At 40.4% G+C, this 26298-nt stretch overlaps 1 protein-coding gene across 1 annotated transcript in view; it reads right to left on the bottom strand.

Annotated features, from left to right (window-relative positions):
• Positions 1 to 788: 788 nt before the first annotated feature.
• Positions 789 to 26298, bottom strand: part of LOC136866854 (thyrotropin-releasing hormone receptor-like) — a 556289-nt gene continuing 530779 nt past the window's right edge. Inside the window, exon 5 of the mRNA XM_068226865.1 lies at positions 789 to 1023. Coding sequence (XP_068082966.1) covers positions 789 to 1023 — 235 coding nt within the window. The remainder of the gene's footprint in view (positions 1024 to 26298) is intronic.

Here is a 26298-nt window from a genome sequence, read left to right as displayed (position 1 = left end):
CAGTATCTACTAACCTTATTACATCAGAGTTCAAAGAAAACAGGAAATTATCATATTCGTACAACTCACAGAACGTTAGCGTGGCTGTTAACTGTGCTGGATGTATTGTTATAACAAGGATACTGCACAAAGATTTTCATCGTGAACTCCATCTACATCAATGGTGATATTTCAGTTAACCCTCCGTATGTAAGCCGCTACTGGCTCTTTGACCGGGCGTTCTAAGATGAGTCATATCATTGGCATTATTTGTGAAATATTTCAGGTTTTTCTATTTAGGTATATGTAGATAAATAAATAAGCATCTCTATGTCAAATTGTCAAGACAGAATTTTGTAAATTATTTAGGAAATTAACCTGATAATTGAAGACTTGTGTTTACACAATGGAATACCCTCTACACGTAATTTGCTCAGGAAAAGTTACTTAACTCATTTTTCATTTTGTAGTACCCTTCTAATCCTGAACTCCTCTGCTGTCATCTCAAGATTAGATGCATTTTGAATGGATATACAGTAGCCTATGAATGTCATAACAGTACGGCAGACTGGAATGGGATTACGAAATTTAGTATAAAATAGAAAAACACGTTTAAAAGTTGTCTCCGCCTAGCGGTCAGTTTATATATAGCAGTGAGGGTTACAGTTATGGTCTGACAGTATAGGTGGCGAGGGGCTGGCTCCTGCAGCATCTTCAATTGCTTGGTCGGGTTCGGGGTCGATGAAGCGAAGAGGAACTGTCGCTGGTGAACGCCGAGCCGCCACAGTATTGCCAGACGGGCACAGTAGCTAGAAGTAGCGCTGTATCCTACAGTGGTACCGTGATAGACTTTTCAGGGTCTTGCGCAACAGTTGGGCCAGGCACCGGCGGAACGTTATACCGCACATGGAGTACAGTAGGAAGTTAATGCTGAAGTTGGTGTAGTAGAGCAGCATGAAGAACTGCTGCATGCACCACAGAGAGGGAGGTGTCGTCTGGTACCACAGCGAGAAGAAGACGAAGATGTACAGCCGGATCACATAACTGAAAACAGAAATATTAATCATTAATGATATAATAACAATAATCGATGCATTGACAAGTAGTAGATGAATTCAAGCATCTAGGCAAAATTATTCAATCAGCAAGGATAAATCAGTAAGCAAACATAGAAGCAATTACAAAATTGTAAAGATCTTATAAAATTACCCGGTAGAGACGCAATGAAAAATCTAAATCAAAAAAGTATAAAATTACAACACTACTATAGAGTCATCAGACTAGGGACACTATGCATCCGAAATCCTGTTAACCGGCGTAGGTCACAAATAAAAGACATTGACAAACAAGGGAAGAAAATTCTCAGAAAAATCCTAGGACCAACATGCGAAAATCGAATTTGGATTAAAAATGAGAGTAGTAGGGCAGTGAGAGTTCTATCCCCGGGCCAATCAGAGGCCGCGGAGTGGGCCACGTAACTGCTGAGTCAGCAGCACGCGAAATTTGAATTCCACGTGCTCTTGTTTGTAAACAAAGCCACGTGCTTTTTTGACAGCTGACAGCTGTCATCTTTAAATAATTGACTGTCGCTATCCTCAGTGCTGCTATCTTTACGTCGCTAAACCTCAATGCTGTCACCTTATGCACGTGGTGGCGCGAAATTTGAATTCCACGTGCTCTTGAGGAGCCTAACCTCAGTTTAACGGCTAGTTCCCCTTCCCGATGCCTAAGAGAGCAAACCTAACCTCATGGAGGGGCCTAACCTTTGTTTTACGGCTAGATGCCCTTCTCGACATGGACAGTCGTTATCTTGGAGGTGCTTAACCTTACAGGACGTAGTTTTACGGCAAGATGCCTTTCCCGAAGCCAATTGCAGAAGATGGCGGCTATACACAACTCTTTATGAGACGGCTTCCTAACCTCACTTTAACGGCTAGTTGCCCTCCCCGACGCCTAAGGGAGCGATCCTAACCTCACATCCACCATCTTCAAGGGGTTATCCTTAGTTTTACGGAGAGATGCCCTTCCCGACGCCAAATGCACAAGAAGGCAGCTATACACAGCTCCTTATGACACGGCCTAGGAGCGCTTGTACAAGTTGGCGGCTGCTCTTATGAGATAGCTAAAGGCCTGCTTGTGCAAGATGGCGGCTATACACAGCTTCTTATGGAGAAAGATGCCAGCATGGGCGATTGCACAAGATGGCGGCTATACACAGGTTCTTATGTAGAAAGCTGGCTCAGGGGCCTACTGCGCAAGACGGCGGCTATACACATGCTCATATGGAGAAAGCTAGCTTAGAGGCTACTGTGCAAGATGGTGGATATACAAATGATTTTATGAGAAGGCTTAAGGGCGCTGGCGCAAGATGACGGCTATACACAGGCTCTTATGGAGAAAGCTGGCTGAGGGGCCTACTGCGCAAGATGGCGTCTATACACACTCTCTTATGAAGAAAGCTAGCTTAAAGGCTACATCACAAGATGGCGGCTATACATAGGCTGTTATAACCTCCTCCTCCTCCTCTTCCCGCTCTGTTAAGGCATAGCTTTATGTCTCTATGGAACAAGTTTAAACATGCATTACTATAACGACGTCGACTTGTAGCGATCTAGAAAGGGTTTGTCTGCCATTGTTATTAAATGCTTTGCAAATCGATAGTGACTGTCAGAATGAGGGCGTTTGCTATTTTAATCAGTCCTCCGCACATCGACTTTGACAGGCAGTAAGAATGGGGTCGTCCTCCATCTCCTGTGCACAATTTAAATGCAAAATTCCCTTCTCGATTCCACTAGCAGAAAACAAGGGAGGGTACAATTTTTTGAAGACTGCTTTACCCGATCCTGTATGTCAGTAGGCAAGGATGTCTTCTATTATAAACAAATTTACTCATCTAAAATGTGACTGACGTTAGGCATAGTGGCCTGCTATTATAATGGAAACTCACCAGCTCGGTGTGACTGGCAGTAAGCTGACTGGCATTAGAAGATGCATCTGCCGTTATAATGATAAGAACGCGACTCACTTTTGTGATAGTACATATATCACACCCCCGAATTATATGTAGACGTTAGAGATATTATTGTCAGTATTCGATTTATTATCATTATTATTATTATTATTATTATTATTATTATTATTATTATTATTATTATCCGTTTTTATTTGTATATTTTGCCATTTATATTTGTAAGCTGGAAGATATTCACATATGTAGGTATGAGTAATTTGTTTTGCACGAGTGGGAAAACATTGCTTTAATAACTCTAGTAATTTGGATGAGTCATGTGGCTACCCCAGTGTTTGTTGTGATGTACTTGTGTCGGGAAATTCCATGAGTCATGTATATATCCCAGCCTGATGAGATGAGCTTGTTGTTGTATTAGGGAAGTTCGTTGACTCATGTGATATACCCGAGCGTTTGTTATTGTCTTGAGACCAAGTATGAGTTCAGGTCTTGGTCTTGACTAGAGATCACTCATGATTGGCGGGCAAGGACCAATCCAGACGTATCATCTGAGAGGAAGGGGAATGCCGAAGTCTTTATATACTTCAACATCACAGCGGAAAGGGACTACTACAACTACAACCAGTGACACTGTATGAGAGAACGACAACTGACACACTGTACGAGAAGGATCCAATTTAAAAACCTTATTCACTTCGCAGTAATTTACTTCGATATCCGTATACAATGTAGAGTACCGTAGCGAAGCACGGGTACATTTGCTAGTGGAGGATAAATCCAAAAACAGACAGATTCAGTGATCTATATTGTTCGTGAAATTCCATTATTTTTGTATTGCAATGACCAGTTTTCGTTTAATGATAATTAAATAATAGGTCAGTTTTGGATCGAATACCTAAAAAGTATTTAAAGTAATTAAGTATTTGGTCAGTTTTGTATCAAATACCTAAAAATGTATGTAAAGTACCATTTTACCATTCATCTAAAGATGAACCAGTGTGAAATAAAGACAAATAGAACATTCTATCTTGATTGAATGTGGTACTCAAACCCTTTTCACTTCATTGGCATAATTCCAATTTGAATCCTAACCAGCAAGGTGAGAAAATATTTGCTAATCGCTAGACCATTTGTAGCGGCTCGAGTAAATTTAGACAGTATGGTAATTGTTCTTAGAAATACAATTCTTGATTTTAATATTTTCTCTTTAACTGAATATTATTTAGTTTGTTTCACCAAATCTATTACCATACATTCATTATTCTTGAAAACATTATTGCTGGGAGGTTTACAGCCGTATTCCAAGATTTAAAGTAAAGGACGGTATCCTGAGACCATAGTGATATACTGAATACTTTAGTGTCCAATCGCACGTTGACAATAGCGTTCATGAACTCCGCAAAAATTTTCCTGCTCTTCATTTAGTTTTATTTGTCATCTGGACTGTAGATTGTTTATTATACTTACCTTGAGGCTATAGTATTCAGTTAATGTTAATAAAAATAACTTTATTTCCTCTCGTAAGAAAGATATTAGTGGTGTTACATCAGTGCAAGTATAGGCACCTGTAGAATATCGATTTCATCGTATTTTTTACTTGTGATGTTCATACAATTGAACCACTCACGATCAGTGCATGTTTCATATGGCTATAAGTTAGAGGAAATGCGTTGATTTAAGAATTAATGCATTAAAATAGGTAAATTTGATTGTCTATAATGCCAGCATTGATATAAACGAATTGCTCAAAATTAGATTTAATAACTTGATTAAGTTTACGAAGTTTTCAAAACGTTCAATACAATTCGTGCCATATTGTCAGATATTAACATTCTAATACGTTCTCACCTAAATAGACTAGAGGTTTCAAGAAGTAATTACGGGCATGGGATAATAAATAATAATTTCGTGTGGCTATTTTCAGCCGGGTGCAGCCCTTATAAGGCAGACATCAGATTAGGTTGGGCGGCATCTACCATGTGTAGGTAAATGAGTGTTATTGTGGTGGAGGATAGTGTTATACTGTATGTGGTGTGTGAGTTGCAGAGATGTTGGGGACAGCACAAACATCCAGTCCCCGAGCCAAAAGAATTAACCATTTAAGGTTAAAATCTCCGACCCCGCCGGGAATGAAACCCGGGACTCTCTAGACCAAAGGCCAGCACGCTAACCATTTAGCCATGGAGCCGGACGAACATAGGATGATGCTGAAGATAGCTTGGACAAATATATGCCATTCGCCACAGGGACAATCGCTCCCAGTTCATTACCTGTTTACACCTGCGCGTGTCACACTGTCCAGCTCGCTCCCCTGAGACAATGACCGCTGAAATAATCACGAGAATTTCCACAGGACTACCCCTTCCACTCCAAAAAAATGCACTTGCCTGCTAGCCGCACTTCCTTTCATTTTCGCTCCGAGTGTCATAGTTTTCTGGTCATACTTATTTAGTGCATTCTAGATGTGCTTGATATGAACATTTCAACGAACAGTTACAGGAAGTGCTAACCTAACCTGAACACATCTGATGGACTCGCAGAGTCAGTGTAACACTTTCCCCGTACGTAGCTGGCCTGCCGATCTCTGCTTGATTTAAATAGTAAAGAGAAGTGGTGGGAAAACCCTCAGCAATACTCTTTAATGAGAACGGCCCTTTCTGGGGGCGATTGTCCCTGCTGAACAGCTGGACAGGACTAATGGAGTGGGAGCTATTGTCACATATTTTAGGCTGGGAGCAACTGATACTTGTGGTGACTAACAGGACACCAGCTTGGACAGGTCTAGTGACAGATACCAAAATAGAGCGTGAGGTGATAAACATCATTAAAGTTAGGAAAATAACGTATCTAGGTCGAGTACTGAGAGAAGAAAATATAGATTACTGCAGTCAATATTACAAGTTAAGATTGAGGGCGAATGTACAGGTGAGCGGCAAAAACAAACATTACTGAAATTACAAATATGTTACGAACATCCAGATACGTCATTATGACGTAAAAATGAAATGGCGTATGGCTTTTAGTGCCGGGAGTGTTCGAGGACAAGTTCGGCTCGCCAGATGCAGGTCTTATGATTTGACTCCCGTAGGCGACCTGCGCGTCGTGATGAGGATGAAATGATGATGAAGACGACACATACACCCAGCCCCCGTGCCAGCGAAGTTAACCAATTATGGTTAAAATTCCCGACCCTGCCGGGAATCGAACCCGGGACCCCTGTGACCAAAGGCCAGCACGCTAACCATTTAGCCATGGATCCGGTCGTTATTATGATGTGTAAGGTGACGACAGCAACGTGGATCTAAGAGCATCGGCACAACATGTGTTCAGAATGTACACCTCACGTTTCGTAATTCGGGACCATTCCTAGATTGGTCATCTGAAAGGAAAACAGATACTTTCTGCATGCGGGGGGAGATAGGTCCAGGTAAATTAAGCAATCTCCGAAGTGTTGTTGCAGATGGATAATCATAATTACCCCATGATACACTTGTTTCCAGCTCATTAAGAAACTTCTATAACAACATGAAAGAGGTTAACGGGAGTATGGTTTAGGGTAAGTTGATAAGATCTAAGCGAAGGAGAAGCAACGAAACAGAAATTAAGAAAATATATTTAAAAAAGCTATAACAGACGCTATAAAATGACGAAGACGATGGAAGCACATGGAAGAGGCCTATATCCAGCAGTGGATTGAAATAGGCTAGAAAAGAAGAAGAAGAAAATGATTTTATACTCGATATGTGAGAGAAATGTGTTCGACGACTACTTCTAAAACTCATTTCATTTTATTCCTTGAAAGAGAATTTAATTATGAGTGATGCCTGAACAGGAGATCAGAGATAACAAAGGATAGGACTCCTGTTAATGCCGGCAAGATAGAACTCACTGAAGTAGAAGTGCGATACGAATATCAGAGCGGATGCACTAAGATGAGAGTTTTGTTCGAAAACAGTTGAGCAATTCAATCAGCGTCCGCTCATAACTCCAGATGAGAATGTCATAAGAATATAACAACCTACGTCCGGAATACCACTCTCGTCCATGATATGCTTAATCTTCTTTCTTTCTTTCTTTCTTTCTTAATCTGCTTACCCTCCAGAGTTGGGTTTTCTCTCGGACTCAGCGAGGGATCCCACCTTTACCCTCTCAAGGGCAGTGTCCTGGAACGTGAGATATTGGGTCGGGGATACAACTGGGGAGGAGGACCAGTACCTCGCCCAGCCGTTATCACCTGCCATGCTGAACAGGGGCTTTGTGGGGGTGGGGGGAGATAGGAAGGGATAGACAACGAAGAGGAAAGGAGGCGGTCGTGACCTTAAGTTAGGTACCATCCCGGCATTTGCCTACAGGAGAAGTGGGAAACCATTTCGAGGATGGCTGATGTGGGAATCGAACCCTCCTCTACTCAGTTGACCTCCCGAGGCTGAGTGGACCCCTTACAGCCCTCGTACCACTTTTCAAATTTCGTGGCAGAGTTGGGAATCGAACCCGGGCCTCCGGGGATGGCAGCTAATCACACTAACCACTACACCAACGAGGCGGGCACGTTTTATTATTATTATTATTATTATTATTATTATTATTTCATCCCGGATATCTCGGTACCTAGTGCATCAATTTTCATAACATTCTGTGTAAGACACCCATCTTCTCTGGAGCCTAAGTACACCTACAGTATAATAATTACATCATGAGATTTCACATTTTCCTATGGAATTCTGAGTGCTTTTAAACACCGTATGCTCTCTGAGTTTTTAGACTAAACTTCCTCACATCTGATAACGTGCTGTAATCTTATCAGTGATGCAGTGCCGTAAAAGCCTGTTCTCGGGTTGCTCCGCCTCTGAAGGGCACAGATGTGAGGTAATGCGCGGCTTATGACGTTGAGTGACAAGTTCTCAGGTGGAGTAGCCATTAGCACACGAGAAAATCTCCCACCTTGCAATCCTGTTGCATTTAAGGAAGAGGACCAGAATATTCGACGCGATCATTCTCAGTGGTATTAGTCGTTTCTTTCCATGATAGCACATTCAGTCACAGGTGAAATTAATGGCATTTGAGGGTGTTTATCCCTTTGTAGTCCACGTCTTGTTTCTTTGCATGTTAGAGAAGGTCTAATATAATCTGCGACGACTTTGCTTACATGCGGTCAAATGTAAAAGAAGTTAAATGTTTACAAACAGAACGATGCCTAAGAATATAATTTCAAGGAGACTGCATTGAGAAGTTCTTAAATCATGTTTATACCGAGCTCGATAGCTGCAGTCACGTAAGTGTGGCCAGTATCCAGTATTCGGGAGATAGTGTGTTCGAACCCCACTTTCGGCAGCCCTGAAGATGGTTTTCCGTGGTTTCCCATTTTCACACCAGGCAAATGGGGCTGTACCTTGATTAAGGCCCCGGCCGCTTCCCTCCCACTTCTAGTCGCCATAAGACCTATGCGTGTCGGTGCGACGTAAAGCCAGTTATAAAAAAATCCTGTAACATATTTTTAAAATACACGTTGTCTCCTATGTCCATCTATCACACATTTTGCTACTATACAAGCACATTTTCAGTTCCTTTTCAGTTTTCTTTTCCATCGAATGCGTGTTCCTTGCTTCTTATTCAGAGATCCTTAAGGATCCAGGGAAGTGAAACGTTTCCTCTTCCAGCTTTATGTTGAAATTCTCACGAATGCAACAAACTCTCCTACAAACGGATTTTTAACCTTTTGTCCACACATTTACTTATTATATGACAGATCATCGTGATTTGTTGAGTTCTTCTTCAGATTCCAGTTATTTCTGGGGTCGCTGGAACCATCCATGCTCATTTTGGTTTTGGCCGGGTTTAAGACCGGATGCTCTTTCTGAGGCCACGTTATTATTGAGGTGAAGATCTCGACCCAGGATTGACCGCTATTCAAACCTCAGCCTTCCGAATGGGAAGCCAGCAGCTAAGCCACAATCACGCCCGCCTAGGTGCATGTTTATGCATAGTACAACTATCTAATCCGACAAAAGATATGACCAGTGAAGACATTCCTAGAAGATCGATGCCTCAGTTCTGGTGATGAAGTGAAATCGATCATGCGCAGGAAGCTACGGTGCCAGGGAATGGGATTCTATGAATGAGGCGTATTCATCTTGGTATCACGATGGAAGAAATGTTTCGAGAGACTTGGTTTATTTATTGAAAAAAGATAAAACGTGTAATTCCATCACAATGTTTTGTTTGTTCCTTATTTTTACTGATGAATTAAACATTCATTAAAATAACATCACAATTAATTATTTTCTTTTACATAATTATGTGTGAAATAAAGACATTGGCGCGCAGGTAAAGCACTTTAATGATGGAAGCTCCTTGGCATTCCTTTGGAATCCACAGCAGTTGCTGGAGCAACCACCCATAATTAGCATTTTGTTATCACAGTAGCACGGCGTCTAATGCGGCCTTTGCGCTGTGTGAGAACACTCATGTATAGCAGAATTTTTGTAAACGACTGCTACTGGGTGGCCGCATTTAAGTCCGCTTACGAGTATTTTTTTGCAGCTTGTGGCAAACTTATCGCAGTTGAACGCTTAACACCTTATTAAGAAACTGCATTCAATCTTTCTCCTTTCGTATTAAAACTCTTTAGATATTACCAAGTTGACTTATCATCATAATATGGCCTCAGTGACCGTGTTCGGGCATTTTTGAATTAGGCTTGAATTACGCTTTATTCCACCGGAGCCGGGCTGAGTGGCTCAGACGGTTGAGGCGCTGGCCTTCTGACCCCAACTTGGCAGGTTCGATCCTGGCTCAGTCCAGTGGTATTTGAAGGTGCTCAAATACGTCAGCCTCGTGTCGGTAGATTTACTGGCACGTCAAAGAACTCCTGCGGGACTAAATTCCGGCACCTCGACGTCTCTGAAAACCGTAAAAGTAGTGGGACGTTAAGCCAATAACATTATTATTATTATTATTATTATTATTATTATTATTATTATTATTATTATTATTATTATTCCACCGGAAAACAAAGAACCGGAATTCTGTAGGGCGACCTCTTACTGTAGATTAGACATATTATTTTTACATTTCCACCTCCGTAGAGCAGAGGTTAACACTATTAGCTCCCGTCCTTTGGTGCCAGCGTTCGATTCCCGGTACTTGCAAAGATTTAAGATGAGCAGGGGGGTTGGCATGTGGTTTAAAAGGTACATGCAGCTCACTCCATTGGGAGTGTGCCTGAAAAGAGCAGGAATACGAGGACACGAATTTACTTATTACTTTTTAATGACAAAGATCAATGACGTGACTATTTGATGCACATATGTCATAGGCGTGCAAATTTCGGTACCGTTTACTTTGACGCACTTTGTACTTCAAGGATTGCAGTCAGACTTCCGAACTTACTAGAAGAAGCCTTTTCTCAATATATTGGGGTCGGCACTTGATGTGTATTTGGCACATTTTTGCAGCTGGATGCCCTTCCTAATACCAACTCTATATGGAGGAATATATTCACGGTTGCTATTAGTTTAGTCCGCCTCTGTGGTGTAGTGGTTAGCGTGATTAGCTGCCACCCCCGGAGGCCCGGGTTCGATTCCCGGCTCTGCCACGAAATTTGAAAAGTGGTATGAGGGCTGGAACGGGGTCCACTCAGCCTCGGGAGGTCAACTGAGTAGAGGTGGGTTCGATTCCCACCTCAGCCATCCTGGAAGTGGTTTTCCGTGGTTTCCCACTTCTCCAGTCGAATGCCGGGATGGTACCTAACATAAGGCCACGGCCGCTTCCTTCCCTCTTCCTTGCCTATCCCTTCCAATCTTCCCATCCCTCCACAAGGCCCCTGTTCAGCATAGCAGGTGAGGCAGCCTGGGCGAGGTACTGGTCATTTTCCCCAGTTGTATCCCCGACCAAGAGTCTGAAGCTCCAGGACACTGCCCATGAGGCGGTAGAGGTGGGATCCCTAGCTGTGTCCGAGGGAAAAGCCGACCCTGGAGGGTAAACAGATGATGATGATGATGATGATGATGCTATTAGTTTATCCGGATTAAATTATAACAAAGCTATATTCACTTTATGGCATGAAATGCACCCAATTAAGTCATAATATTTTAAAATAATTTTAAATACAACGGATTCGTTTAAAATAGGAACTTGAAATGATTTGGGGCTTAATTTTAATCCAGATCCAATTAGTAGAATACAATGATGAGTATTTTTTAATTAAATGATTACGTACGATACTTTAAAATTAAAGGTTGTTATGTAAATTGTATTCATATTTTTACCCACCGTGTCATAAAAAAACAAACACTATGGCACTACAGCCCTAATGGGCCTTGGCCTATCAAGCAACCACTGTTGAGACAGAAAATTCACAGCGTGACGAATCTTCTCGGCCATTATTCTTGACTTTGTAGACCACTATCCCACCCTCAAGTAGCTCGTTAATTTATTGTTCTCACGTAGGCTAAGTGTACCTCGAAGCAACCCTCAGATCCAGGTTAAAACCCCTGACCTGATCGGGACTATGACTCGTGTCATAAGGATTACAGGTAGGCTTGCTACCCTTGACTACAGAACCAGCCTTCAACGCCACAAATAATCATCCATAAACACATCTGAGGAATAATTTCTGACTTATTTTGAGATGAAGGAGAAGTTGAAAAACTGGAATGTACGAAAGAAAGTATTTGAATATGTATGCAGTGTATATACAGCATTACTATATTACTATGCAAACTCTTAGGCTAAAACCGTGGCCAATCAGGCCTGTGTGATGTCAAAAGTATTTACTACTACTACTACTACTACTACTACTACTACTACTACTACTACTACTACTACTAATGATAATACCGGGCGAGTTGGCCGTGCGGTTAGAGAAGCACGGCTGTGAGCTTGCATCCTGGAGATAGTGGGTTCGAACCCCAGACACGAGTCTGACGTATGTGAGCACTTTCAAATACCACTGGACTGAGCCAGGATCGAACCTGCGAAGTTGGGGTCAGAAGGCCAGCGCTCTACCGTCTGAACTACTCAGCCGGAAAAAGTATTTACACGTTCTTTCCGAACACTGCAAATTTGTGATAATAATAAAGGAATATAATTAAACTGAACTCCCTGTCACAATAAGAAACCCTACTTAAACAGTCTAATTTGCCGTGTGGTTTCAGTTTGACCTTAAATAAACCAGTCTGTTTTACCTCTCAACTTCAAAATAAGACTGGTACATCCAATTTTTGACTATTGTGACGTTGTGTTGCTAGGTGCTACTAGCAAAAACAATAAGAAACTTCAGAGAACTTTAAACTACTTCATTAAATTTTGTTGTTGTTGTTGTTGAACATTTCCTCACACGTATCCCGTTTTTTACGCGCAACTTTCTTGGTTAAAAGTAGAGCGGCAGGGAAATCAACATGTATCAAGTATTATAATGGTGTGTAAACGAAAATGAACTTTATATACGTCGTACTCTAGGAGTGGCTAAATATGTTATGCAAACATACATTCGTCCAGTACAGTACGGAAGGTTCATTTTCCTTTACACATTAGCATAGGTATATGAACTCAACGAAATTTGTTCTGATGGACTGCATATGAATATCTGGCTGGCAGGCGTGATTAGTCGTAAGGGAAAGAATGGATAGGAAGGGCATTGTCACACTCGCGATTTTGGCATAGGAGCGACTATTTGAACATATAAATATAATGTATTCTATATCAAGCTGCATGATGTGGTTAGGTGTAAGAGAGAGCCAAGAACCCTAACTTCGCCACAAATAAATAAATAAATAAATAAATAAATAAATAAATAAATAAATAATACTATTCATAAGTCTTTTAAGCCAGATAAATAAAAGAATACACTGTATTATTATTATTATTATTATTATTATTATTATTATTATTATTATTATTATTATTATTTTTTTTTGCTAGGGGCTTTACGTCGCACCGACACAGATAGGTCTTATGGCGACGATGGGATAGGAAAGACCTAGGAGTTGGAAGGAAGCGGCCGTGGCCTTAATTAAGGTACAGCCCCAGCATTTGCCTGGTGTGAAAATGGGAAACCACGGAAAACCATTTTCAGGGCTGCCGATAGTGGGATTCGAACCTACTATCTCCCGGATGCAAGCTCACAGCCGCGCGCCTCTACGCGCACGGCCAACTCGCCCGGTATTATTATTATTATTATTATTATTATTATTATTATTATTATTATTATTTCTTCAAGAAACTTACATGAAGGACGTAAGTTCATGAACAGTCGTGTATAGATCTGTGAAAATACATTACTCTTACGACAGCATGGAAAATACAACGGCGTGCATTGAAGTACGGTATTAAGAGTTCTACCGTAATAACGAGCACTCAGCAAGCTCGTCTTTCAAATTGCTTTTTGTTGTCTGGCGAGACTGGGAATATGCACTGTCTGATTGAGGTTTCCTTTGCTTTTCAGAGTTTGGCCTCTGTGTTAATAGCTAAGAGATTCCTCACTCCCATTAAGGTACGACAATCGTGTATGTCTGTCTGTTAGGTCATCAGCCCAGAGGCTGGTTGGATCCCAATATAGCACCACCAAAGGCTATACAGTTATAGGGAAACTGCAAAAACCAATGACAGAGCCCAAATGAGGCGTACTAGGCAAGATGAGGAGTGAGGTAGTTTGTCATTGCTTTCCTCACTGGACCAGAAGGTGCTACTGCAGCACGACTGATCCTATGAGCAACACCTTTCGTAACACTCAGACACTAGTTGTGCCTCAAATATCATTACTCAGCACCACCCATACCCCAGCAGCTTCCATATTGTCACAGCCATGGATGAGACTGGGACTTCGGTGGAAGCTACACTTTGCTCTGGCCTGTGCCAAGAGATGGATACAAAAATACTGCATCCATCAAGAAATGGCAACAGGCGGACTTATATATGTGATGGGAAAAATAAAACTGATCCGGAAAATATTTATAAGACTTGACCCTTGTTAATGAACAGGAGAACTGCCCCTCACAGGAAATGCTGGAAACCGCGATTTCCATGCACCAGTCGGTTGCTGTCACATGTCTGCGCGTGCGCATCTCCTTCATGCTCTGTCGATGTGTCATTACGCGTGAGAGAGAGGAGCAGACGTAGGGATGGGCTTGAGCGTAGCTCGAGCAGCTCGAGCTGATGACGTCATTGGTCGATGCAGGTCGAGCAGTACTCGAGTAGAAGTATGGCCCGCCACCTATGAGTGATTTCCTTGCACTAAATCAGTTGCGTGGCAATCTTCTTTGCTCTTTGATGTCAAATACCGCATGTTCGTGGTAATAAAATAAGTTTATATCGAAATACATTGAATTATTATTAATGACTAATCCACTGGAATTACAAGAACATAATACCAGCCCTGTGTGTCCAGTGGTACAATTTCGCAACATGCAATATCTACAGATTGTGAGATGTAATTTAAAAAAAATCCTGAAAGTTCAGTTATATCCTATCGGACTCAGGACTTCATTTCTGTTCAGATTTTCTTATTGTTATTATTACTATTCTCCCTCCTGTCCCTTTTCCTAATTAGCACATACGATAGCAAAATAATTATAAATTGAATGGGTACAAATTTAAAATCGAAGGTCCCGTCATACCAATGGTGTATTGTATATAAACACGTCTTCGTGTAGGAGAAATAGTATCATAGCACTATAATAAAACTGAAAAGAATATGTTATTAAAATGATACATCCAATGATCAGAAGAACCATAAATTGAAGTAAAGACCAAATAACGACAGGAAAACCACAGAAATATTATCACATCGGGCGAGTTGGCCATGCGCGTAGAGGCGCGCGGCTGTGGGCTTGCATCCGGGAGATAGTAGGTTCGAATCCCACTATCGGGAGCCCTGAAGATGGTTTTCCGTGGTTTCCCATTTTCACACCAGGCAAATGCTGGGGCTGTACCTTAATTAAGGCCACGGCCGCTTCCTTCCAATTCCTAGGCCTTTCCTATCCCAGCGTCGCCATAAGACCTATCTGTGTCGGTGCGACGTAAAGCCCCTAGCAAAAAAAAATATCACTATGCAGAGCTCATCTTCATGTCGAGTAGTCAGTTAAATTTGATTTTAAAAAATTATTCTGGGCATGTATGGGTTTAATAAACTGATGCGTCCACTACGACTTGTTGTACGTCCGTACCTCTGTAGAATGATCGCTAATTACTCTACTACAATGTAATTCTGGAATGTGAAGAGCAAAGAGAATGAGCGAAGATGGAAGTGTGCTCGAGCCACAACACACACGCCCTGCTTACAGCGCATACACGCCTACATCACGAGGGAATTCTGTGCTGCTCGATCTAACTCGACCAAGCTCGACACACCACTTCGTGACGTCAGCACTCGAGCCTGCTCGAGCAGGCGATCGAGTGGCACATCCCTTAGCAGGCGTGTTTAGTGACCAGTTGAATGCAACACAAAATGGTGCTCACGATAAAACAGTGCCTGTTCATTGTCGAGTGTTATGCGAAGCACGATTCGAAGAAGCCTGTGTGGAACTGTTTGCGCAAGAGTTTAAAACTGGAAGTGTTTTGGCAAAACCTCCAGCAAAGTCTGCATTGTAAAACTTAGTGGCAAAATGACGTGAAACGGGCTCTGTTGAGAATGAAATCCGTAACTATCCGAAAAGCGCTCGAACACCAGAAAACATTGTTCGAGTGAAATGAAGCCTAGAACGAAGTCCGACGAAATCTCTGCCGTTTATCTGTGCAAGTGGAAATTACGAGATCGTCGTGTCGAAACAATATAAAAAAGCATCTGCATTTGTATCCTTACAAATTTACTGTTGTGCATGCGTTAAAACGTCCAGACGAACCTTCGTGTGTAGAGTTCTGCCGGTGCTTTCCGAGTGAAATGGAGTTAGGACTTTTTGATCCTCAGTTTTTAATTTCCCCAGATGAGGCCATTTTCAGCATCTCCAGTGATGTTCATTAAGAAGGGTCAATTCCGCGTCAGTCCTATTGTAGGTAAGTTATTTTCCGAGCCAGATTTATTTTGCCCACCCAGTATTTCGTTAACTTTATTCCGATCTTAAAATCACAAGAGTGACATGATGGCCTATAATGAATGACTTATACGCATCTGAACTCCAAGCTTCCTGCTAGTAATCGATAGCAGCTGTTTTGTGGTATCTTTGATTTGTATGTGTCAAGATAACATAAATTATTATCTGCGTACACACTAATTAACATAAACATTTCAATTTATATAAAAATGAAGCATTCAGTAGTCATGAAAACCCACATGTATTGCTGTATATACGGGATGTACGTTAAATAGTAGAGCAAACCACATTCATGGGTGTGAGAGGATGCAAACAAGTTTTGTTTTTATTATCCTACGCCGAGTGCAGTTTGTGAACAAATAATGAACTTGGTAACATCGCATAGTACGTTCTGTGGCCGTGTTGAAAACATTCCCGGGAAAGCAAATGTGCACTTGTAGCGTGTTTATCAGTATCTGGATTGCCAGGCAAGCGGAACCACTGCTCGACCGAGCAGCCAAGCCGCGTCCGTGCCACGAGAGTTGTAGATCATTCCATGTTAAGAAAACAGTATTGCTCTTATGGACCTACATGGAGTGAACACCCCCCCCCCCCCTTCCTAGACACCCATAATTCCTCGTGATTGAGAAATATTATACATTTTTGGACCGTGCATTATTAAAATAACTACTGAAGCTTTTCAATTTTATAAATACATTCGCAGGCAGGAAGCGCAATGGCGGGAACAACCATCGCTTTTTTTTTTTTTTTTGTTGGTCTTCCTTCATTTTCCTTCTGTGTCGCTCCGGTACACGTAACGCGTTAACCGTTAGTCTATGAATCCTTGAAGCTTATTACTGTTGTAGAGAATTCATCTATTTTTGTGTTGCGATTGCTTTTAGTACTTGTCTTGTGTTGAGTGAGTGTTTTGTGATTAATTAACCTAGGTAGTTGATTGATTTCTTTAACATTAATAAAGTGATTTATTTACTTTATGGATGAGGCTTAGGAAGAAAAAGTAAATTGTGCTTAATTTTCAGCTTATTTTCTCCACCCCCGCCCTTTTTATTTTGAACTTCAACATTGAGTTTCACATATATATATGTTTCACCGTATCTCCGTGATGCTGTTGAGCAGAGACGTTCGATATGGCAACCATGTTGTCATAAGAGGAATTCTGTTTTCTTAACATCGAATAATATATAATTCAACGGCCTATATCTTCGAAATTACACCTCATAGGCTTTTGAAACAAAGCATGTTACACTTCCTTTTCAGCGAAGTTTCATCTCCCTTCGGCTTGCTCTACCATGTACCAGACATCCTGTATTGTAGATATGTATTTGTTTTACTTGGCATCAGGATATCACGTCTACAGTTTTGGGTCGAGAAAGCATCCGCCTAAACAAGAAAAACCGTGTTGTTTTATTAGATAACAAAAGACGGTTGAGGGCTTGATGCAATAACAAATATATTTTTAAATAGTTACCGAGCTAGTGGCTGCGCGGTTTGCGTAACGTAGCTGTCAGCTTGCATTCGGGAGATACTGGGTTTGAACCCCGCTGTAGGTAGTCCTGATGATGTTTACCCGCGGTTTCCCATTTGCACACCAGGTAAATGCCGGGACTCTATCTTAATGAAGGCTATGGTCGGTTCCTTCCCACTCCAATCCCATCATCGCCGTAAAACCTGTGTCGGTGCGACGTAGAGCAAATTGTAAAAAAAAAAAAAAAAAAAAAAAAAAAATATACTCATTTGATATGTTACATCTTCCTTCTGTTCTGTATCAGTTTCCAAGCATAAATTCCCAGTAGTTCTGTAAAAAATTGCTTTTAAGTGAAGATACCTGTGCTCCAATCAGAATAGTGGGCGAGGCATATGAACACAATAGCTCTCTGTACCTCCCATGACGTTTGTTATTTGAGTTGAATTATTTAGTCTCTTAGTCAAAGAACAAACCAATTCCCAGTGGTTTTGTATTTTAGTGATGGAATATGTATGCTCCAGTCATAATAGGCGGAGGGCGATTTCATGCTTCATAATTTGATAATAATAATGTTATTGGCTTTACGTCCCACTAACTACTTTTACAGTTTTTGGAGACGCTTCAATTACTACCGGACTGAGCCAGGATCGAACCTGCCAAGTTGTCGTCAGAAGGCCATCGCCTCAACCGTATGAGCCACTCAGCCCGGCATTTCATAATTTAATGTGATAATTGACTTAAAGTTGTTCAGTACTGTGTAGATGTTGCTGTTGTCGAGATAAACGAAACTTGTCACATTTCATTAAAATCTGAAGGAATACAGGCGAAAAATCATACAATTCTAAAATTATAATTTGGATTTTTCTAATGTCTGTATAAAATAGTGTCCATGTTAATCTCATCGTCGGGAGAGAAAACTCTAATTTCTAGTGCAAAAATGGTCATATTTGCTTTCATTTGACGACAACCTCAGCAGAGGAGTTAATGAGATGGAATGAATGATGTGATAGTATGAAGGGAGAGGGTGAAATCCGGAGCCGGCACATAGCCTACTCCTGTCGAATAGCACCAAGGGGTCAGCTGAAGTCTAAAAGTCCCCATCCGACGAACGAATCACCCTCAAGACCGTCACATGCCCTCACTCCATACGGGCACTGCGGAGAGGTTTGGAATTTAATCCAGGCCTTTGACACGTAATCTTTTGATTAGAAATTGTATACCGCGCCACCTCTCCTACCCTGCCGGCCAACATTCTGATGGTGAAATTTTTTTCGACCAACGGGACATCAACGCTTTAACGATCATGATAAGGAAATATCCCCAATGCAAGCATAATCGGAATTATCTATCATTTATTCTACCACATCCTGAATTTAATTTTGAACTCGAACAACTCGTGGTATTTGTGACATATTAGACACGAGAATACATGGAAAATAGGTAAAATTCAGGAAACTCAATCATCGAAAACTGTTTAGTTACATCAATCGGAAGCTTCAAATGCATCCGTAGTAACCCAAAGCTGAGTTGTGGCCGTGTGCTTGAACTTATAATATAGGAAACTAGTCGCGAACACATAATCTGGCACAGAGCGGTCCCCGAATATAAGTCGGACGTAGGCATCTTTATGTTAATTATCTATCGGTGGCTTACATACAAGATTTTCTACCCAGTTTTCGGGAGATAGTGGGTTTGAACCCCGCTTTCGGCAGCCCTGTAGATGGTTTTTCCGTGGTTTCCAATTTTCACACCAGGCAAATGATGGGGCTCTACCTAATTAGGGCCACGGCCCTTTCCTGTTCCATCGTCGCCATAAGACCTATCTGTGTCGGTGCGACGTAAAGCAACTTGTAAAAAAAGAAACAAAGCAAGATGTTTTTGCTAGTGGTTTAACGTCGCACTAATATATTGAAGGTTTACGGCGACGCAAGAATGGGAAATAGTTAGGATTGGGAAGGAAGTGGTCGTGGCCTTAACTGAAGTACAGTCACAGCATTTACCTGGTGAGAAAATGGGATACCACGGAAAACCATCTTCAGCGCTACCGACAGTGGAATTCGAACAAGATTAAATAAAACATGAAACGTAACAAAACTCTATCATATTCATATAGACACACGGTCTATATACCTTGTATTATCATTATTACTATTTTCTTGAATCATTATGCCCAACTAAGGAACGCGTTTGAAATTATTGGTTTTAATTCTTCTCTTCCTAATATCTTTTCACCCTCTCGCTGTGTTCCTTTTTACGTTGTTGAGTCTATCCTGTATTTTGTAGGGTAGGCTTTACAGAAAATTTGTGTTTGTAAATTAAGATTCTGAATTTTATTTTATCTTGAATGGTTTCTACCTTAATGCCATATTCATTTAGGTCTTCACTGATTTCTTAGCCAATTATTGTGATTTTTCATTGATCAGGCTAATTTTAAAATGTTCTTTGTGATCCTGTTATTATTATTATTATTATTATTATTATTATTATTATTATTATTATTATTATTATTATTATTATTATTATTATTCCAGGACTAAAATATTGAAAAAACAACTTGCATACAAAGGAAGATAAATCCGACCCATGTCACTGGCAGATTACATTGTCATTCTTTCTTATTCAGTTACAGTGGAAATATTGATCCCTATTAATGAAAGAATAAATTAATTAAAGTAATAAATTAATACTTTTATTTCCTCAGTTCTTTAGAAAATCTTTTAATTCAAATTTTCAATATCTTGGGGACAGAAAGGAAAACGAGCATTAAACGACTACATCACTGAAGTCGAATATTTATCATTCAGGGATTTGTATACTTACTTACTTACTTACTTACTTACTTACTTACTTACTTACTTACTTAAAATGCTTAACGAAACGACGTGAAACACTAACTTCACAATTATGCGCTTTACGTTAGGATGAAGTCGAATATAAGAAATAAACTGAATAAATAATCGTAACGGCTAAGATATTCTGACTTCAGAATGGTCGGACTTCTTGAATTATTTCGAGTATTTGACAATAATTTTATGGGCTAGCTCTATGAAACCGTGAGTCCATCAATCATTGTGTTATTTCAAGTTACTGGTGTGCCCAGTTTAGCGTAGATAATGTTTTCAGAAAGTTTGAATGAAATGTTGTTTCCTTGATGTAAGAAGATTACACAAACACCGTGGAATGTATCTTCTACATTAGATGACATTTTGAGAGTGAAGGCGTTACATGTAGATGGTAAATGGCGCGTATGATGCTCTGAGATACGTACAAGAATGAGCTGCGAACGAGTTTCCTTTAAAAGTGGAGTACTATGTGTGTTATACTGAACTTCTGAAAACTCAAAGATGAAGTACTGTATATTCGCTTCCTTTCCTGGAAGATGAGACAGAAATTTGGATATATCATATAATGCTTCTGTGATTATTGCATATTGCAGGAATCTGGAAATACCACGCGATTCACATTGCTTCTTTTAATATTGCGTGCTACAGATATTCACATTATTATTATTATTATTATTATTATTATTATTATTATTATTATTTCTTCGTTTCGGCCAACTAGGAACCACGTCAATTCAACTGTGTCCTTTTCCGAGCTTTAACTGCCACCCAGTGCTCCTGCATTCGTCTCCGGTGTTGTTCTTTTCTCTCTTGGGTTCACGCTTTCCCTGTCTTCAGCTTCGGCTTTTTCTGGAAACCTTTGTGCGTACATAGTTTTTTCCTTAAGCGGAACACGCTCCTGGATATCTTTAGGAGAAATTTCCATTCCTCGTAGATCTTTCTCAACTTTTGTGAACCATGCCCCTTTGGTTTTCTTATCTTGAAAATACGTTAATATCCGTTTAGACATCCTACCTGGGCTTATTCGTGTCACGTGGCTATAAAAGGCAATCCTTCTTTTTCGAATCGTGTCACTTATCTTCTCCACGTGCTTGTATAATTCGTGGTTGTGACGCCTTCTGTATTCGCTGTTTACTTTGATGGGACGCTGGAATTTTCTCAAAATCTTCCTTTCTTTAGCCTCTAGTTTTTCCATTAGACCTTTCTTGTTCATTGTCGCATACATAGCCTCTGGTCGAATAACAGTGCAGTAATTGTTGTTATTATTATTATTATTATTATTATTATTATTATTATTATTATTAGTATTAGTATTATTAGTTTTTATTCGTTATGCCCAACTAAGGAGCGCGATTTAACTTATTTAGCTGATGTCATTGCCTTTTTCTTCTCCCAAAATCTCTTCATCTTCTCGCTGTGGCTTTTCTTGCGATCTTCTGACCAGTTTTTTTTTTTTTTTTTTTTTTTTTGGTGGTAGGTGTTGGACGATGTTTAAAGCGATGATTGTCTACTAATTTTCTGAACTTACATCTGTCTAACAAAATGTCATCTGTGATGCCTATTTCCTGAAGATCTTTTCTAACTTCGAGCGGCCAATATTTTTTTACTTTCATTGATACGGCAAGGTTCAGAATTCTTTTGGTCGGTGTCTGATTACTAATTCTGAGAATATGTCCATAAAATTTCAAAATGTCTTTTCCTAAATGTGACTGAGACTTTCTCTGAGTGTTGGTACAGGTCAGGAGATTTCTTTATCATCCAAATTCCTCCTGTACAGACTGGTCCAAACATTTTCCTTAAGATTTTTCTTTCTTTCTTTTCTACATCTCTAATCAATGATATTCCCCTAATGATCAGTGTTTCAGATGTATATAGTGCTTCAGGCTTGATTACAGTGTTATAATGTCTTAATTTTGCTTTTCGGGATGTAGATGTTTTATTATGTTTGCTCCTATTAAGTCTGTATGCTCTTTGTAGTTTAGAGACCCTTTCTTTGTTTACTTCCCGATTGAGTCCTGAAGGTTGGATGAATTCTGCCAGGTATTTGAATTTAGACCCTTGGGATATTTTGCTAAATGCAACCGCTTCCTGTCTGTTATTTGATAATACTGCTGTCATCAACGAAGGCCAAACACTGTAAATTAATTTTGTTTTCACGTAATCAGTCAAGGGTTATTCCTTTAACTTCTTTTACCAAAGTCCTAATCACTTTTTCTGAAACAAGATTAAGCAATAAAGGGGACAACCCATCTCCTTGCCGGACTCCTGTTTTAACACCAAATGGTTCAGGCAATTCCCCTAAGAATTTAGCCTTGGAAATGGTGCCTGTTAGTGTTTACATGATTCATTCTCTTATTTTCCTGTATACTTTGAATTCTTCCAGTACACGGAAAACTGTCGGTCTGTATATAGAGTCCACAAAAATAATCATCGTTTGCCTGTTTTTACGAATTTGTAGGATGGTCTTGAGGTTAAGTATCTATTCTGCGCACGACGTGCCTTTCCTGAACACTGCCTGATAGTCTCCAATCAAATGATATGTTTGCATTTCAAGTCTCTCGAGTAGGAAATTTGAAATAATTTTTTAAAAAGTTTATTTATTCTTGCTTAGAAAGTCATATCGCAACATTCATAATTATACACAAAGGAATAATTACATTGATTACATAGAGTTACAATTGCAAAAATAACAATGGTACATATTGATCAGATAATGAAAATGAAATGTCGTACGGCTCTTAGTGCCGGGATATCCCAGGAAAGGTTCGGCTCGCCAGGTGCAGGTCTTTCTATTTGACTCCCGTAGGCGACCTGCGTGTCGTGATGAGGATGAAATGATGATGAAGAATGCACATACACCCAGCCCCCGTGCCATAGGAATTAAGCAATTAAGGTTAAAATCCCCGACCCGACCGGGAATCGAACCCGGGATCCTCTGCACCGAAGGCCAGTACGCTGACCGTTCAGCCAACGAGTCGGACATCAGATCATGATTACATGTCTTTGAATAGATTTGTTTGTCTAAAAAACTTAATAATGTTTTTCACTGAGTATCCTTGTTCAAGATTTCACAGACACTATTATTCTGGTTTAAATTCACAATTGTCTTTGTTGATCGTATAGATGGCATTTCTAGTAAAATGTGGTCAACAGATTTTCTTTTTTTACAGGTGTCACATATTGGTAGAGGTTTCTTAGGGAAGATATGTGCATGAGTCAGTTTGCTATGACCTATTCGTATTCTAGTAATGAGCACTTGTTCTCGACGCTGTAGGAATGAAACATAGAATTTATCTGTAGATCTACGCCTGATATCATGGAGTCTGTGGGTTGTCTTCGTGTCCAGTCAGTTAACCATTGTTTTCGGACCTTTGTAGTAAGAAAAGGAGCAACATCTGTGTGGGGAATTAGAAAGTTTGGATCATGTGCAAGAATACGATTTGCTTCTTTAGCTGATATGTCAGCTTGTTCATTGCCTTTTATTCCCTTATGTGAGGGAATTCATATTATGGTAACTTGCTGTCCTTTATTTTTCACTGGACTGTAGTTGGTCTGCAGTATGTCTTGGACTAGTGTATTTGAGGATCATGCACTTTGAATTTTACCGTTAATCTGTTGATAAAGAATCACTAATGATTAAAATGGTTCTTTTTGGGGGAACTCTTTATGGATTCCATAGCTTTTAGGATAGCATACAGTTCACATGTGAATATGGAGAATGTAGCTGGCAGTGCATACTTCATTGTGTGATCAGGGTGGACAACAGCACAGTCGCTACCATATTCAGTTTTAGAGCCATCAGTGTATGTAGGAGTCTATCTGGGAAGATTTTGTGACTTTTCAGATAGCATTTTAAAAAATACGGTACTGTCTGTTGTTTCTTTACTGAATTCACTTAAATCTAATATTACTGGTGGTGGTTCAATTTTCAGTTTTGGTAGGGCCTCTTTGATGTTGGTCATTACTTCTGTTTTCTAAAACGATATCTGAAGACCAGTTTGTTCGGCAATTTCCTTTAACGTTTCAACTTGAGCATTAGCGGTTTCTACGTCGTTTGAGAGAACAGCAATATCATCGGCAAATACTGAGCAGTCTGTTGTGATCCCCTTGGATTTGGTTCCTATTCTTAATGGACTGTAGTTGGTTTCCTGTAATATCACCCGCCAGGTTCTGGTGATCTTTTCAAGAACGCAGTTGAAGAGTAACGGGGATAGCCCATCACCTTGTCGGACTCCTGTTTTGATATCAAAAGAATGCGATAGACATCCGTTGAACTTCACCTTGGATTTTGTATCGGTCAGGGTGGCTCTAATTAATGCCAATAGTTTCAAATCAACTCCAAATTCATTTAAGATATTTAGCAGGACTTCCCGGTGAATGGAGTCGTACGCTTTCTTAAAGTCCACAAAGACAAACACATACTGCTTGTGCCTTAGTGTACAATATCTGATGATCGTTTTGAGATTTTGGATCTGTTCGGCTATTGAGCGACTTTTTCTAAACCCTCCTTGGTATTCACCTATTTGATGTTCGACTTGTGCTTCCAAACGCTCCAGGATGGCAAGTGATAGAATTTTGTAAGTCACGGGTAGTAAAGATATTCATCTGTAGTTGTTGATGTTCTTCATGCTGCCTTTTGTTGTGTAATGGATGGATCAAAGCTATTTTCCAATCTTCGGGTAGGGTCTCCTTGCTCTAAATTTCTTCTATTTGCTTTTGCAAGATATCAAGTGATTCCTCTGGGGCATATTTCCACAGTTCTGCTACTACTGAGTCTTCCCCCGGCGCTTTGTTATTTTTGAGACGGGCAATGTGGCACTTGATTTCATCTCTGTCGGGTGGTCTGGAATCTGAGTACCTGAGTAACGGTTCCTTGGTCTCAATGGGGCTTTGCGGTTTAGAGCAATTAAGTAAATTCTTGAAGTAGTCTGCCAGAATGCTGCAAATTTTCTTCATTTGACGTCGCCGGTGTGACGTCCTTTCGCTCAAAGCATAGAAATGGTGGTTTATAGCCAGTAAGTTTGCGTTTGAAGGCTCTGTAGTACTCTCGGGTTTCATTCTTCCTGAAGTTTTGTTCTATATTTTCAATGAGAGATTTTTCGTATTTACGTTTCTCCGTTCTGAACACCCTATCTGCTTGGGCACGTTGGGTTTTGAGGTTTCCCAATCATTTTCTGATTTCGTAGAGTAGTACTGTTTCCACGCATTGAGTCTTTCTTTGAGGACTGATTCGCAGGTACCATTCCACCAGGCATGCTTTTTTGCTTCTCTTGATTTCTTCAACGTCTTTGGCGGCCTCAACAAGGAGACTTTTGGTGTTGTTAAAGTCGCAGTCATTTGGTCTAGTCTTCTCCTGGAACTCCTCGACCCTCTGCCGATGTTTATCGTTGTCGAAGCGTGTGAACTGTTTATCGGAGAGTTTGGACGAGAGAACGTCATTTGCTTTCTGGGTAGATTGCGAAAGTGGGTCGACATGACCTGCAGGTTATAATTTTCGCAAATGGACACCAGCCTTTTGCACTTGGGATTGGTTCTTTTGTGAGCAGGGTAATTTCCTATAACTTTCTTGTACTTCTGTTCACGACCTAGTTGGGCATTGAAGTCACCCAAAAGAAGCTTGACATGGTGTTTGGGAATTTTGTATAATTTTTCATCCAGTAGGTCCCAGAAATGATCAACTTCGTCTGGATTAGACTTGTTCTTATCATTTGTAGGAGCATGTGCGCTAACTAGGATTTAGGTTTTGTTCGCGCATTTAATTATTAGTATAGACATTCTGTTATTCACAGGTTCGACATTTGTAACCGATTTAAGGATCTTGGTTCTAACAGCAAACGCGGTTCCAAGCATCACAGCTCTTTGCGCTTTGCTCTTGAAAAATCGGTAACCTTCGGATTCAAAAGCTCTTCATCTGGGTACCTTGTTTCTTGTAGGGCCATTATGGATATCTGATTTTTGTGAAGAGCTTTGGTGAGGGTTTTCAGCTTGCCAGTTTGTGTAAGTGAATTTATGTTG

This window comes from Anabrus simplex, chromosome 3 (genome assembly GCF_040414725.1).
Source record: "Anabrus simplex isolate iqAnaSimp1 chromosome 3, ASM4041472v1, whole genome shotgun sequence".
Lineage (NCBI taxonomy): Eukaryota > Metazoa > Arthropoda > Insecta > Orthoptera > Tettigoniidae > Anabrus > Anabrus simplex.
This window is presented reverse-complemented; position numbering and strand designations above follow the sequence as displayed.